The 14,351-nt window shown below is 39.2% G+C and overlaps 1 protein-coding gene across 3 annotated transcripts in view; it reads right to left on the minus strand.

The window, feature by feature from the left end:
* The window catches only part of pde10a (phosphodiesterase 10A), a 53,787-nt gene that overhangs the window by 30,685 nt on the left and 8,751 nt on the right, over positions 1–14,351 (minus strand). For all 3 annotated transcript variants that reach the window (XR_013970109.1, XR_013970110.1, XM_080869244.1), the window contains exon 2: positions 9,599–9,730. Coding sequence is in view for 1 of the 3 variants with exons in the window: in XM_080869244.1 (XP_080725370.1) it covers positions 9,599–9,730 (132 nt within the window). In the remaining 2 variants the exon portion in view is untranslated. The remainder of the gene's footprint in view (positions 1–9,598; positions 9,731–14,351) is intronic.

Here is a 14,351-nt window from a genome sequence, read left to right on the forward strand (position 1 = left end):
TCATTACTTCGTTAACACACAGGGGAAAAATGTGTAAAATACTAGCTAGAAGTCAGATACACACTCTTAGCCATCAATCTAACGCAGTGACCCATTCATCCTGTGTGATCAACCAGAAATTAGACAGTGTTTGTCATTTGAGTGGATACAGCCACTGAGAGGAAGTTACAGAGAGGCTTCAGAGTGGTGCCAAAGCGTCTACTTGCAGTGGTCTAACAGAGGAAGTGGACTTAGTAATATTACTCATGATGTGATGTAAAGATCAAGTCAAAGAGAGATGTGGCTGAATTAGATAGCTGATTGCTGACGTTTTCACTCTGGTCTCCTCCCACTCAGTTTAAGAGTAGTACAAACAGTAGCTGAATGAAGTATTCTAACTACCACAGATCAGAAATAGCGTATCGAAATTATTCTAATGTAGCAAAGTAATGCTACATGAGTTTCCTTTGAACCTTGTAATAAACACACCTAAATATGAAATGGTTTTTATCGCTGTTCTGATGAATTTACACAATATACAGAAAGAAATGCTTGAGTTGAGATATTGTGTACATGAAGAAAAAATCCACTCTGTTATGTATTTTCTTCTGGCTTTTACTTCTTCTTTTGCTGTGTCAGCACTGATGTAGCAGCATTGTCTGTGTGTGGCTACACCTATCGTTTGGGAGAATACTGCAGCGGCTCCCTGCTCCTTAACAGTAAGCATACATAGAAGTGACTGTATTGCAGCAGTGCTTTAAGTGACCAATGAGGAGGGTACACTGGCACCTTTACACCCTCACTTCGAGTGCATAATCCTAGCGACAGTGGCCGGTGTAGGACAAACAACTCTGCCTCCTATTCATCTGTGGGGAGTGTAACCCTTTCATCTCAGCTGTCAAAATATATCCACGTCTGTGTACTCTGAAGGACGTTGTAAAACTTTGAGAGGTCAGTGAGCCAGTGAAGCTCACTTCTGTACAATGACTGAGACACTGAGTTGAGTTGCTGAGGATATTCTGAAGTTTTCTGTTGGTAACGGCTACTGTTAGCCTCTGTTAGCTGCTATTAGCCTCTGTTAGCTTCTGTCTGTCATTGGTAGTGAAACTTTCTTTGAAGAGAATCTAACATTGTTGGACTCTCAAATGACACGAGAATGTAATGAAACTGTTTATCAGAGGGAAACTGTGATTTATGGCCATTCAAGCCTAACATTAGCTGGCATAATGTTAGCTTACAACCAGCTGATGTTGTTTTTTTTTGTTTTTTTTATTTTTTTTATTGAAAAAGCACAAAATACAGATATACAAATACAAAATAGCAAACACAATGTCAGGGGGTTCGTATAAAAAAGCAAAATAGACACAGTCTATTATAGAATCACATGATATTGAACAGGGAACATAGGTTTATGATTTTGACAGCTTTTTGATTTTGAGAATGTTGTATGGTTTTAACATATTGTTTGGTTTCATTTAAAAAGCACCGAAAGGATGGTTTTGCGTTAGAAAATTTCGACTTATGTATATGAAATTTGGCCAATAATATCAATAAGTTAATCAAATAAAATTCGTTTGCCCTGTGCATGGGGTACTTAAAGAAACCAAACAATATTTTCTCGTAACAAAGAGAGAACTCAGAAAGGATAAAGGAAACAACAAAAACACAAAATTCTTGCCAGAAAAGATTCGTGTATAAGCATGACCAAAATAAATGAGAAATATCTTCCTTCACACAACTACAAAATGTACAGTTAACATCAATGTCCTTTTTATAACGTACAAGAAAAGACCTAGTTGGGTAAAAACGATGAATAACTTTAAAAGATATTTCCTTTACTTTGTTATTTAATAGAAATTTCGACGGTAAGGTCCAAATCTTCTCCCATTCCAAGTCCTGGTATAAGTTATTCCAGTAGGCGACAGCCGTTGGGACACAAGTTCTGTCTTTTTGAAACAGAGTTCGTATTTCACGGTTGTTTTTCCTCCTTACAGAAGGGAAACACACCTGACCGACATAAGTAACAGCAGGATCCAGTGGTAAAGGGGTCAAATCACTAACAACAAGATTTCTAAACAACATTAAGACCCCAGCAGGGATAGCATCAAACACTATGGCATATTCCTTTGGTGGAACAGGAAGACCATATGTATTCAAAAATTGTGAGTAAGAGAGTAAACCTCCAGCTGGATTTATAAGTTGTGCAACACGATGAATCCCATTATCAAACCAATTACTTAAAAACACAGATTTATGTTTGTATAAAATGTCTCTATTGTTCCAAATATAGTATCTATGTGGAGAAAAATTGTGTTTATAAATCAATGACCAGGAAAGAAGCATTTGTTTATGAAAGTTGGATAGTTTTAAAGGGATTTTATCGATATTGTAATTACAAAGCAAAAGAAAGTTAAGACCACCAATTTTTGAGAAAATATAATTGGGAATAAAGTTCCAAATTGAGGTTGGGTTCCTGAAAAATTGTTTAATCCAGTTTATTTTAAACACATTGTTTAATGAGGAGAAGTCAAGAAAGTTTACTCCACCATGTTGGTATGAGTTGGATAAAACTGATCTTTTAATATAATGAATTCTATTCTTCCATATGAAATTATAAATAAGTCTGTCAATATCTGCCAGGGTTTCTTTATTTACATCAAGAGACAAAGCAGCATAAGTTAGACGAGATAAACCCTCTGCTTTCGTGAGTAAAACTCTCCCTTTAATGGATAAATCCCGCTGCAGCCAAGCATTTAGCTTTTTTTGTGTTTTGTCCAAAATTGGAGTGAAATTAAGGGAGCACCTGGTGGATTGATTTTTATTAATGACTATACCAAGGTAAGTGACAGACTCTTTCACTGGGATGCCAGCAATAGATAGACTGGTACAATTTCTAAGGGCAAGCAGTTCACATTTGCCAATGTTTAGGTGGAGTCCTGAAGCTAAAGAAAATGCATTAATTGTGTTAATAGCCATCTGCACCTGTGAAGCATCTTTTAAAAAGAGAGTGGTATCATCAGCAAGTTGACTAATGAATATTTCTTCATCCGCAATTGTTATACCTTTCAGAGGACTGCGTTTAATATAATCAGAGAGGAGTTGAGCACAGATGAGAAATAAGTATGGGGAGATGGAGCAGCCTTTCCTGATACCGCGGTTTAAGTTAAACCTAGGTGATGTACCTGCTTGTAGTTTGATGGAGCAATTCACATTTTTGTACATTGTTTTAATTGCATTCTGAAAATAAGGGCCAAAGCCAAATTTGTCCAAAGCCTGAAAAATAAAACCATGTTCAATCGTGTCAAACGCTTTGCAGAAATCTACAAATAAGATAAAGCTATCATCCCTACACAAATCTGCATAATCAATTAGGTCAAAAACAAGTCTGATGTTGTTGGATATGTGTCTGTTAGCCATAAAGCCAGACTGAGTTTCATCAATAATATCATTCAAAACAGCTTTCAGTCCTTTGGCAAAGATCTGAGCTAGGATCTTATAATCATTATTAAGGAGGCAAATTGGCCTCCAATTACCAGCTGATGTTGTTATTAATGTCTGTCACTACCTGATCCGTACCGGAAACCCGATCGGTACCCTGCATGCGCGAAAGGTGTCTACTTCCGGTCAAAGCGTTTTACGATAGTTACAGGTCAGAGTATCTGTTAAGATGTTAAGAATAACAAGTATCTCTTAAAATGTTTCCGATAATGAAACATTTAATATAATGTAGACAAAAACAAAAAAAATAAAAAGATAGTGACAGATCGGGACTCCCGATCCTTACTGCGCATGTGCAAAGTCGGACTGAACAAATCGGGTCTACCCGATCCGTACCATGCATGTGCAGGGGTTTTCTTCTTCTTCTTTTCGTTTAATGGCAGTGTACTCCCCAGTGTACGAGGATACCGCCACCTGCTGACTGAGCGAATGAACCCTATTGTAAACTGAATTAGCGTCATTACAAAGGTGTGTTAAATTTGATTTAGTGATAATCGAGTGTGTTTATGCTTGTCTGTGTGGAGAGGATTGTTGGAATAGTGATGATGATGTCCGCTATCACTGTCAATTGCCAGCAAACACTTCATCTGGCTGATGAATCTTCACGTGACATATTACAAAGTCTGTATTATTAACTCTGTCATTAGGCGCCATTCTTCTGTTGTTCAATCAGGGGACGCTCTCTGTTGAGGAGAAAAGCAAAAATTTGTTGCGGATACGGATTATTCATTGTTTAAATGTCCCGGGCAGTCGAAAAGGAGGCAGAGCTGCTGAGAAATGCTAGGAGCTAACTGGGCGCTAACCGTATCATTCAAATATATTGAATGTCGCAATGTTGGCAAAGAGAGGAAGTGATGTAAGATTTGCGCATGCGGGGTACCGATTGGGTTTCCAGTACGGATCGGGTAGTGACACGTATCATTCAAATATATTGAATGTCGCAATGTTGGCAAAAAGAGGAAGTGACGTAAGATTTGCGCATGCAACAATGTCACTACCCGATCCGTACCGGAAACCTGATCGGTACCCCGCATGCGCGAAAGGTGTCTACTTCCGGTCAAAGCGTTTTACGATAGTTAAGGGTCAGAGTATCTGTTAAGATGTTAAGAATAACAAGTATCTCTTAAAATGTTTCCAATAATGAAACATTTCAATATAATGTAGACAAAAACAAAAAACAAAAAGATAGTTACAGATCAGGACTCCTCGATCCTTACTGCGCATGTGCAAAGTCTACCTGATCCGTACCACGCATGTGCAGGGGTTTTCTTCTTCTTCTGTTTGTTTAATGGCAGTTTACTCCCCAGTGTACGAGGATACCGCCACCTGCTGACTGAGCAAATGAACCCTATTGTAAACTGAATTAGCGTCATTAAGTGTGTTTATCGAGTGTGTTTATGCTTGTCTGTGTGGAGAGGATTGATTAGAATAGTGATGATGATGTCCGCTATCACTGTCAATTGTCAGTAAACACTTCATCTGGCTGATGAATCTTCACGTGACATATTACAAAGTCTGTATTAGGCGCCATTCTTCTTATTTTACAGCGCTGTTGTTCAATCGGGGAACGCTCTCTGTTGAGGAGAAAAGCATGAATTTGTTTGTATACGGATTATCCATTGTTCAAATGTCCCGGTAGTCAAAAAGGAGGCAGAACTGTTGAGAAATGCTAGGAGCTAACCGGGCGCTAACTGTGGCTGTATCCCAATTCAGGGTCTGCAGCCTTAAAGGCCGCATTTTAAGGCCGATTACGTCACAGCGATGCGACGAAGGCTGTCCCAATTCGAAGGCTGCTCAAAATGCGGCCCTCAAATGCATCCTTCATTTCCCTGAATTTTAAGGACGTGGCACTGTATACTTCATGGCCCAACATATCCCAGAATGCATAGCGCGGCAGTGGGTGTGGATAATTTTGCCGGAAAAAAACGGCGGATGAGGGGCGCCCGAAGAGTAAACTTTAAGTAAGTACTGAATATTATGTCACTTATTTATGTGCAAATTTTTAATAACGAAGAGCATTAAAACATTACTGTTGGCCACATGTCGGCAAAGTTATGTGACATTAGTGACGTTTGTACTAACTTGGTTTTAAAGCCTTTACTTTAAAATATACGCCGTTCAATAGCAGACCTTAATTAGAGAATGATCAAAGCTCATGTAGAAACAAACAAACAAATGAACAAAAGATTTTCTCCTTCATTTCTGTCTAACTAAGCTGTATGAAACGTTTCCAGCTGTTAGTATCATGGTTGCTAGACAACCTGGGCAACGCAACGGAGGCTAGACCGTCCCATTTCACAAGCCTCGCACTTCCGGCCTTAGCGGTCTTTAAGTACGCGGCCCTTGAGGATCGTTGAGGCTGCGTACTTTAAGGCTGCAGACCCTGCCAGTATCATTCAAATATATTGAATGTCGCAATGTTGGCAAAGAGAGGAAGTGATGTAAGATTTGCGCATGCGGGGTACCGATCGGGTTTCCGGTACGGCTTGGGTAGCAACAATTAAGTTAGCTCGTTGTCAGCTGTCTGGGGACAAGAGGGTCGTTGGTCTAATCTACTGACACTAAGCAATTGTGACAAAAAGGGATAAATAAGCATGTTTATGTATTTTTGAGGGTTACATCAGGAGATGGCACACAAAGACCTACGACTTCTCTACTTCTCCACCTTTGGCATACTACATATGTGTCTCTAGCTACTTATATAAAACATAATTAGGCAGAACTGCAACTCCAATCTCAGCCACTGTATTCAAGATTGCAGGTAAACATGGTGACTTAGAACAAATTGATACCTCCTAATATGTATTTTTAATGTATTAACTCTAAGTTTATGTAAGCTTATGTACACAGATATTTGTATCTTTATTACCATGCATTTATGTATAGTGCTACAATAACTTTTTGATACTGTATTGTTCCTGGTTCTCAACTATGTTTCTCTATCAAAAAGCTACATTCTTTTTTTCCCCAATGAATAAACTAAAAAAAGACTGAGTGTGCCTTTAACGTACAACAATATTAGCTAAGAACAAAAAAGAAACAGCTTAAAAAAAATCAAAGAAAAGCGGCCAATATGGATTGGTGATCCCATGCTCCCTTTCTGCTTATTTTCTGTTCTCTTTTTACTTTCTACTTTTTGAAAAAAAATGCAAAAATTAATAGAAAAAAAACATACCCACTATATGTTAACTTGATTTAGACTGCAAATAATATGGCCACTCCACTGGCCACTCAGTGAGAGCAGATGTACTTGCAGAATAGTTTCATTATGCATTTAAATAATAAATTATTAATTTAAAATATGTTTCAACATGATTAATATAAATATATTTAATGTTCTCCCTGTGTTTATGTGGATTCTTTCCAGGTACTCCTGCTTCCTCCCACAAAGACATGCAGTTAGTTGGGTTAGGTTAATTGGTGATTCTAAATTGGCCATAGAAGTGAGAATGGGAAAGTGTAAATGTAAGTGTGAATGGTTGTCTGTCTCTCTGTGTTAGCCCTGTATCAGATTGGTGACCTTATGCAGGGTGTACCCCGCCTCTTGCCCAATGGTGGCTGGGATAGGCTCCAGCCCCCCACCGTCTCCAGTGACCCTGATAAGGATAAGCGGAAAAGAGTGGATGGATGGATATTCTAAATCTGTTATTTACTTTTATACCAATAATTTTGTGTTGCTGTATTGTTCCTGGTCCTCAGCTATGTCTCTCCATCCAAAAGCTGCTTTACTAGGGTCTTTAGCTGCACACTAACATCGTTTGCATTACTGATAACATTACTTTTCAAAGCACTTTAAAAAGAAAGCAGTCAGTATGCATTTCTAGACGGCAGCATAATCAAATTTGAAATTTGAAACTTGCTTGAAACATGTAATTCATCATAATGAACATCAAGTATGCTTTTTTATGGCCAAATCTCTGATACGGCCATGTGGTAATGGATCGTAGCATTTTCAAATCAATCAGTTTCCACACAGTGATAACCCTACCTGGCTCAAGTGAGTTTCAAGTAGTTGCAAATCGATTTCCCTACTCTACTGAAATAAACTGTAGAGAGTGGCTGAATAAAAGGGAAGTAGTACGACATCCTTGACATCTTAAGTGCACAAAGATGAAGTAGTCATATTAAGTATACGCAATACGTAGTAAACAAAACTGTTTGTGTTGTTCTTTAAATTAGAACAACTGGAGTTGTCAATTAAGCATAATGTTAGTTTAGTTAGGCCACTAAATTAATATCAGCTTCCATCCCAGAAGATCTGCTGAACCCTTGACAACAGATACACATATCGATTTGCCTGGCACCAGAATTACCCAAATTCCAGTGTTCTTGGCCCTGGGTGGTTAGCGTACCATATGTCCGATTATGAATCGGTCCATCTCATGCCTGTGTGCAACACACACACAGCTGTCGAGACTGATATGTCCTTAGCGTGGAAGCATTTCACTGAGGGTGAAGACAGTCCCCCAAGCTAAACGGTGGAGGGATGACGATGAAAACATAAGAAGCTAACAAAAAGTTAAAACGGCTAAAGCTATCCGGAGCTCAAAGCTAGCCACAAGGCAGCAGCCTTGGTATGAGCAAAGGATTGAAACAGTTATGAGAAAAATATTGAAAAAAAGTATCAAAATCTTGTTATCTGTAACGGGACTGAAGTTGTAAGCATACTAAAAAAATTATGTAAGTACTTGACATTTGTTTTGTTATATAAATCTGTTGCACCTGCTTTTTGTTTGATTAGGTAAAGTATGTCAGGTAGCTCTTGTACCCCTTTCCAGTGACAGAGCAATTAATTTTTAGCTGATTTAATGTGAGAAGATCCTGTAATTTACCACAGTTTGGACAAAAATGGAGCATTTAATAATTTATTTTATTATGAAAGTCTTTTGAATTTGCTGTCAGTTAAAGTTCTTAAAAAAATCTGAATCAGCAGACCATGCTTAGAAAATAATCGTAAATGGGAATCAGCCAAGAAAACTGCAGTCGGTACATCTCTGCCTTTTATACATCCAACTGTTAAATCTTAAAGGGGACCGTTTATGTGGCTTTAGTCTGCCTACATCTGCTGCTCATCTGCAAGCCGCTTCGCAACCCGCCCCAGCTTCTCTTTTTTATGTCATGACTCTGGTTTTCACATATTTCACATATTTATTGTGGGACCTTGTGGGAAGGTCCCACAATAAAGCCAAAAAGCCAAATATAAATTACTGCAGATGGCTAAAGTGGTCCTGACTGAACTGTGAACATTGAAACAAAGAAGATTTCAGTTAAAAAGCCTTTCTTTTATTTAGTTTTGTGAATCAGCGATCTGGTTTACACAGGTTCCATCTGCCCTGAACTGAACTATCTGGATGAAATTAGTTATTCCTACTTGGCGCCAGGAAGAGTTATTAGCATGACAGCCTCTATTTGATATTTGTCAAGCTAAACACACACATACTGTATATATACAACATACAGGAAATTGTTTCAAACACTGGCTCAGACTTGAGAAATTAACAACTCTGCACGGCAGCAACAAACACTACTGTCTGCATTCCTCGCATGGAAAGCAGCTCCAAAATGTGACAAATCTATCCTCTGCCAGCTTCCTCCTTCAACACACCCACACCCTGAGCCAGCACAGCCCCCCCCCCCCAAGCACCACCAGCGCTACCACCAACATCCACACCCCTCCCTTGGGCCCCCTTCAGCCGGCTGCATGTCTCTGGAGGTCGCCTCTGACGTCAGCAGCTCAACTGGGCACTGTGCCAACCCTGTGGGCCCTTGATGGATGCAGTCGGTCTGAGAAACAGTTCGCTGTGAGTAGAGTGCACGGCACAAACTCAGCCCAGCCGGCTCAAACACATCTAATGACCCGTAAAAACCGGACAGGTCCATTCCTTCTCCTTTTCTTTTGTGTATCACAAACATGGAAGATTAAAGGAGACACATGTGATGATGAGTGATATGCACTGCTAATGGCCAGGATAATAAACAGAGCCTGCAAATGCACTGTTGTTCCCCAGACTTACAAAAACTGCAATTCTTAAATCCAAGCATTTTGTCTTAGTGATCCAGAGAGATGCAGCTGACTCTGTAGGGTTTTTTTTCTGTATATGTGTGTGGTAGGGGGGTATACCTGCAGGCCTGCTGCTGGTTTTCCTCTTCAGCCATCTGTCCAACGTCTCTGCACTCACACTCTCCAACACAAAGTCATCCAGAATCTGCGGGTGCAGCGAGAGGTAGGCCTTCACTTTCTCATCTGTCAAGCCTGAAACACAAAAACAAAACACTTTAAAAAACTTTATTTAAGACTAATGAAACTGTGAGAAAAAACAACAACAAAAACACCAAAACAATACTGATGTGAGATAATGAACAGAATCATTGATGCTAGAAAGGAGAAGTGTAGCACGTGAGAGGAATGAAATAACATCTCACTTGAACCCACAATGATCCCGAAGGTCACCCAAACAAATGCAAAGGATGAAAACAGCTGAAGGTCACTTCATTCTCTTCACGGTGAGGTGAGAGCGGTGGCAGCCGAGCCGAGGCTCGAGTTAAAGCTCTTTGATAGCCGGGCTAGCTCACTTATGTTTACTGTAAATCTGTATCTCCAGGGATAGGAGCCCCCAACAGAGGCAACAGGATAAAGGAGGACTCGATTGTGCTTAATAGGCAATTAGGATCTTGAGAGCTTGCTAAGTGCTGCTGTTTACTGTCTTTGTTGTCAGGGAAAAAAGCCATTTGCCAGACCATCGTTGAGGGAAAGTTGTTTTTAATACCCCCACTGGCGTCTGTGAAGCAGTCATGATGCACTAGGACGCCATCATGTTTAGGTCACTCAAACAAATGGAGTATATGTCTAAAACAAAGACTTCTAACTGTATACATTTAGACGTGAAGTGTCATCTCATAATGAGAAGAAATGCATTCTTACAAAAGACAAACAGAGGTGAATTTACATTTTATGGCATGGTAAACTATAACTATACGTTTTCAGATAATAGTAGAGAGAAGAGTGTTGACAGCCCTGAAAGTTTTTATAACACTTTCTCACGAAATGTCTGGTTATCAGGAGCATCTGTGTAGACTCCCTCTGTAGATGCACAAACACACACACATGTGGCATGAAAACATTAGTAAGTGGGGTGTCAGTCAGGAAAGCTGCATGAATATCAGTGTTGTGAATCGCTACAGATCCCTGTAGACAACACAACAGTAAGCCGGGTGTGTGTGTGTGTGTGGGTTGGAGGGGGTGGGGGGTGAGTGTTGTGCCAGATGACAAAGTAAAACCAGATGCAGAGATAGAAAGACTAAATTCTGCTTCAGCTGCAGGTAACCTGTTATGAGCCCATAAAAGGTTGTGGTTAAAGAATATCTTTCACTTTTAATTTAATTTTAGGATCATAGTGCTCCTGATTCAGACTCTGAGCTATCCACGACCTTTGATCTATCCCTGCAGAACAAATCATTTGATGTTCAGTTACGATCATCTGCCCAGAGTGTGTGTGTGTGTGTATAGATAGAGCAGGCTTTTGGTTACAGGCAAATAAGGCAAACAGAGGTGGGGGTAAGTTTGGGGGGTGGAGGACGCTACAGTCTGATGCTGTCCAGACACGAGACACAGCTCCTCAGGAGCGGAACGCCTCACGAGACTCCTGGCCAGCTCTGACGCACATCGGCAGAATACAGCTTAATAAATCAGGAAAAGTTAAAGAGGGGTTGGGGTGGGACGGAGAGAGCTGCGGAGGACAGAAAGACACACGGAGAGGAGCTAAATGGGAGCGCTGCAAATAACCCCTACAACTTTGTCCTATTTGAAACACAAAGAAGGCACTGTGATTGGTGACATTACAAAAGATGAAAAACAAGGATGCTGTATAAATTTATGAATACAAGTTTTGTGTGAAAGGAGTCTGAAAATTGTTTAGCAATCATATGTGTGCACATGAACAAAATAGTCAAATGTTCTATTTCCATGGGGCAAGAACAGCAGTGATAAGAGCTTTGCAATGGCTAATAAAATGGTGCTAATTAAAATTTCTAGGGCTACACAGTGGGGAAAAGTGGGCATTTGTAAGACCTAAATGACAACGACGGGTCAAAACTGCGGCGCAAGCCCAATGCATGTGCCACATTCTGTAGCTTAAAGGAATCAACTAATAGTGCTGTAGCAACTTCACTGGTGACAGATACACACATTATATTCATTCATGTGTGTGTTTAGAAGAAACATTGTTTATAGATAAAGTAAAAAATGTCAATATCATCAATCTATTCTTTTACAAGAATCCAGAGAAATGACTGACTTGACCTAATGTGACTATATTTTACCTTGATTGTGATTAATAATTCCCTTTTTGAACATTCCTGCTACGTCACGTTGACCTTATAGGCTTTCCTTCTGAAATCTTTCGAACCACAGCGCACATTAATGTGACTGCAGTGAGACTCAGAGCTGTGGGATATGCGTCAGTGTCCTGGTCCTGAGACTATAGAGGCTAATCAAAGGTGCAGCCCAATCTGTCCCACATGCTGCGGTCCAGAATGGCTAACCCCACTGGGAACTATATGTGCTCACTCAATCAGGACAGTGAGAGACTGCTGTTGCAGATGTAACAGCTTGGTGACTGGTTTAACCAGGTTTTTAATTGTTTCCCCCCTTTATTTTGTCAATGCTAAGAAAAAGTTGAACTTGAACATAAAAGAAAAATAAATAATAAAATAAATAATAATAAATGAACATAGAAGCACACACTCTCATCATTTTAGGGTCTGTAACATTTAACTGAATTACATTTAGTTTAATAAATAAATAAATATTTTTTTAATGAACTTTGTACATGAGAGGTTAATTCTTCCAGTGTTTATGACAATAAACTGTTTGGATACTGCAGGTTGTGCAAAGAATGCCGATAAAAATAAATGCTCTGCTTAGGTAAAAGCAAACATTAACCTAACAAAACAACAGATTTATTAAAATGAAACTATATATTAACAAAATGGATCATAAGTATTAAAATAAAAATACTTGCACTGCAGATAAAATTACGTTTTCATTAAGATATACAATTCTGATTCATGAACGCACAACTGGGATTTTACTGTTTACTGATGTTGCCGTGGGAGAATGTGCTTGTTTATTTACTTCATGTTCCCAGCACAGAGGTTCAAAGGTGAAAGGTAAATACCTGAAAACAAGAGAAATGCAAAGGAGTCTCACAAATCTGAATTTCTAATTAGATTGTTATTCGAATGAAAAACATCTACAAACTGGTTTAAAGTCAGATTAGGTACAATCAACAGTGATCTGAACCCTGCATGTGATCATTTTAAACAGCCTTGTGGTGCTCTGTTTAAGAAAAAATCTGGACAGAGTGTTGCATGATGTATTATTATGGCAATATTTGGAGTAACTCCCCAAGATGTAAATTTAAGTATGGCCCAAGCTGACATCATTACCTTTTTGCTCACTTTTGGCCAGAAGGTCTGTGCAAAACAGAAGGACTCCTCAACTGGAATTAAGTTTGTCATCTGCTACTTACAACTAGAAAAGGTCTGTTGTTTTAACAAAGACTCAAATGAATTTTTCTTTGCAACCTGGCAGCCATCCTTTTCTTTTGTGGCAAATATGGAGACATGAGTGCAATAATGTTTTTGTTTTAGGTTTTTTTTTTGTTTTCACTTATCACAGCATGTTTATGAGCTGGCAGGACTTTTTTAATTATGTGTCTTTATATATACATTTATACATATATACATATATCTCTTTTTCAAAAACTCTTAATGGTAATGGTAAATGGCCTATATTTGTATAGCGCTTTACTATCCCTAAGGACCCCAAAGCGCTTTACACATTCAGTCATCCACCCATTCACACACTGGTGATGGCAAGCTACATTGTAGCTACAGCCACCCTGGAGCGCACTGACAGAGGCGAGGCTGCCGAACAAGTGGCGCCACCGGGCCCTCTGACCACCACCATATATTAATAAATATACATTGTTTAATAAAATAAAATAAAATAAAATAAAATAAAGACTGTGACCTGTCCGCTTTAACGAAGAGAAGTACCTTTTAAAAAAAAAACCTTTAAGTCAACTGAAGTCACTCCTTCAGCCAAAAAACCTATAGGTGGGAATCAGTTGGTTGTGTAGCATGCTCGTGAGTGGCTGAAGCCAAGTTGGCAGAAATGTTTGTAACTGACTCAGACTTGGGCTTCCTGTATAAAAAAAGCGAAGCCTGAGTTCATGCAGTGAGGTGTTGTTGCATAACACTTATCTTGACACCACACCCCAGGATTTGGAAGGGAAAAGGCCAAACCAGTCAGAGTTTGTCTGGGTCTTTGCACTCTCACACCCAAGTTTGTGAGAACATGCTTCTGTTTGACAAAAAATATATTAACATATAGCATAGGCTATATACTGGTGGTTCTATTTCCAACATCAAAAACGCCCTGAAACAGCTTAAAAACAGTCAATTCTTGTGAGTTAGCGTTCAAGTTTATGAGCGTTTTTATGAAGGAAATCAATTCAGTATGCTCTGATTTTATATGGAAAATTTAATGGCTTGTAAACTGCAAGTCCTCCGTCTTATAACAAAATCTACTAGTATATCTGTAGTATGCCAATGTGAATGTATGTCAATAAGTTGGACACAGAGCGAGATACCATATGTGCGATACATTTGCAGGCCAAAATGTATCAGTGGCACACAAGAGGAAACACTTCAGAGTATTTCTGATGGTACACCATTAAAGAGGAGGGTGCTTTATTGACTATGAAAAAACAAAACAAAACATGTGAAGCAAGGCTGCAATTCTCTGTATTCAAAAGGGTGCTTTTATTTTAACATTCACATTTATTTATCCAGCCTCAAAAAAAGAGAGA

The sequence above is a fragment of the Rhamphochromis sp. 'chilingali' genome, assembly GCF_963969265.1.
Source record: "Rhamphochromis sp. 'chilingali' genome assembly, chromosome: 20".
In the NCBI taxonomy this organism is placed as follows: domain Eukaryota; kingdom Metazoa; phylum Chordata; class Actinopteri; order Cichliformes; family Cichlidae; genus Rhamphochromis; species Rhamphochromis sp. 'chilingali'.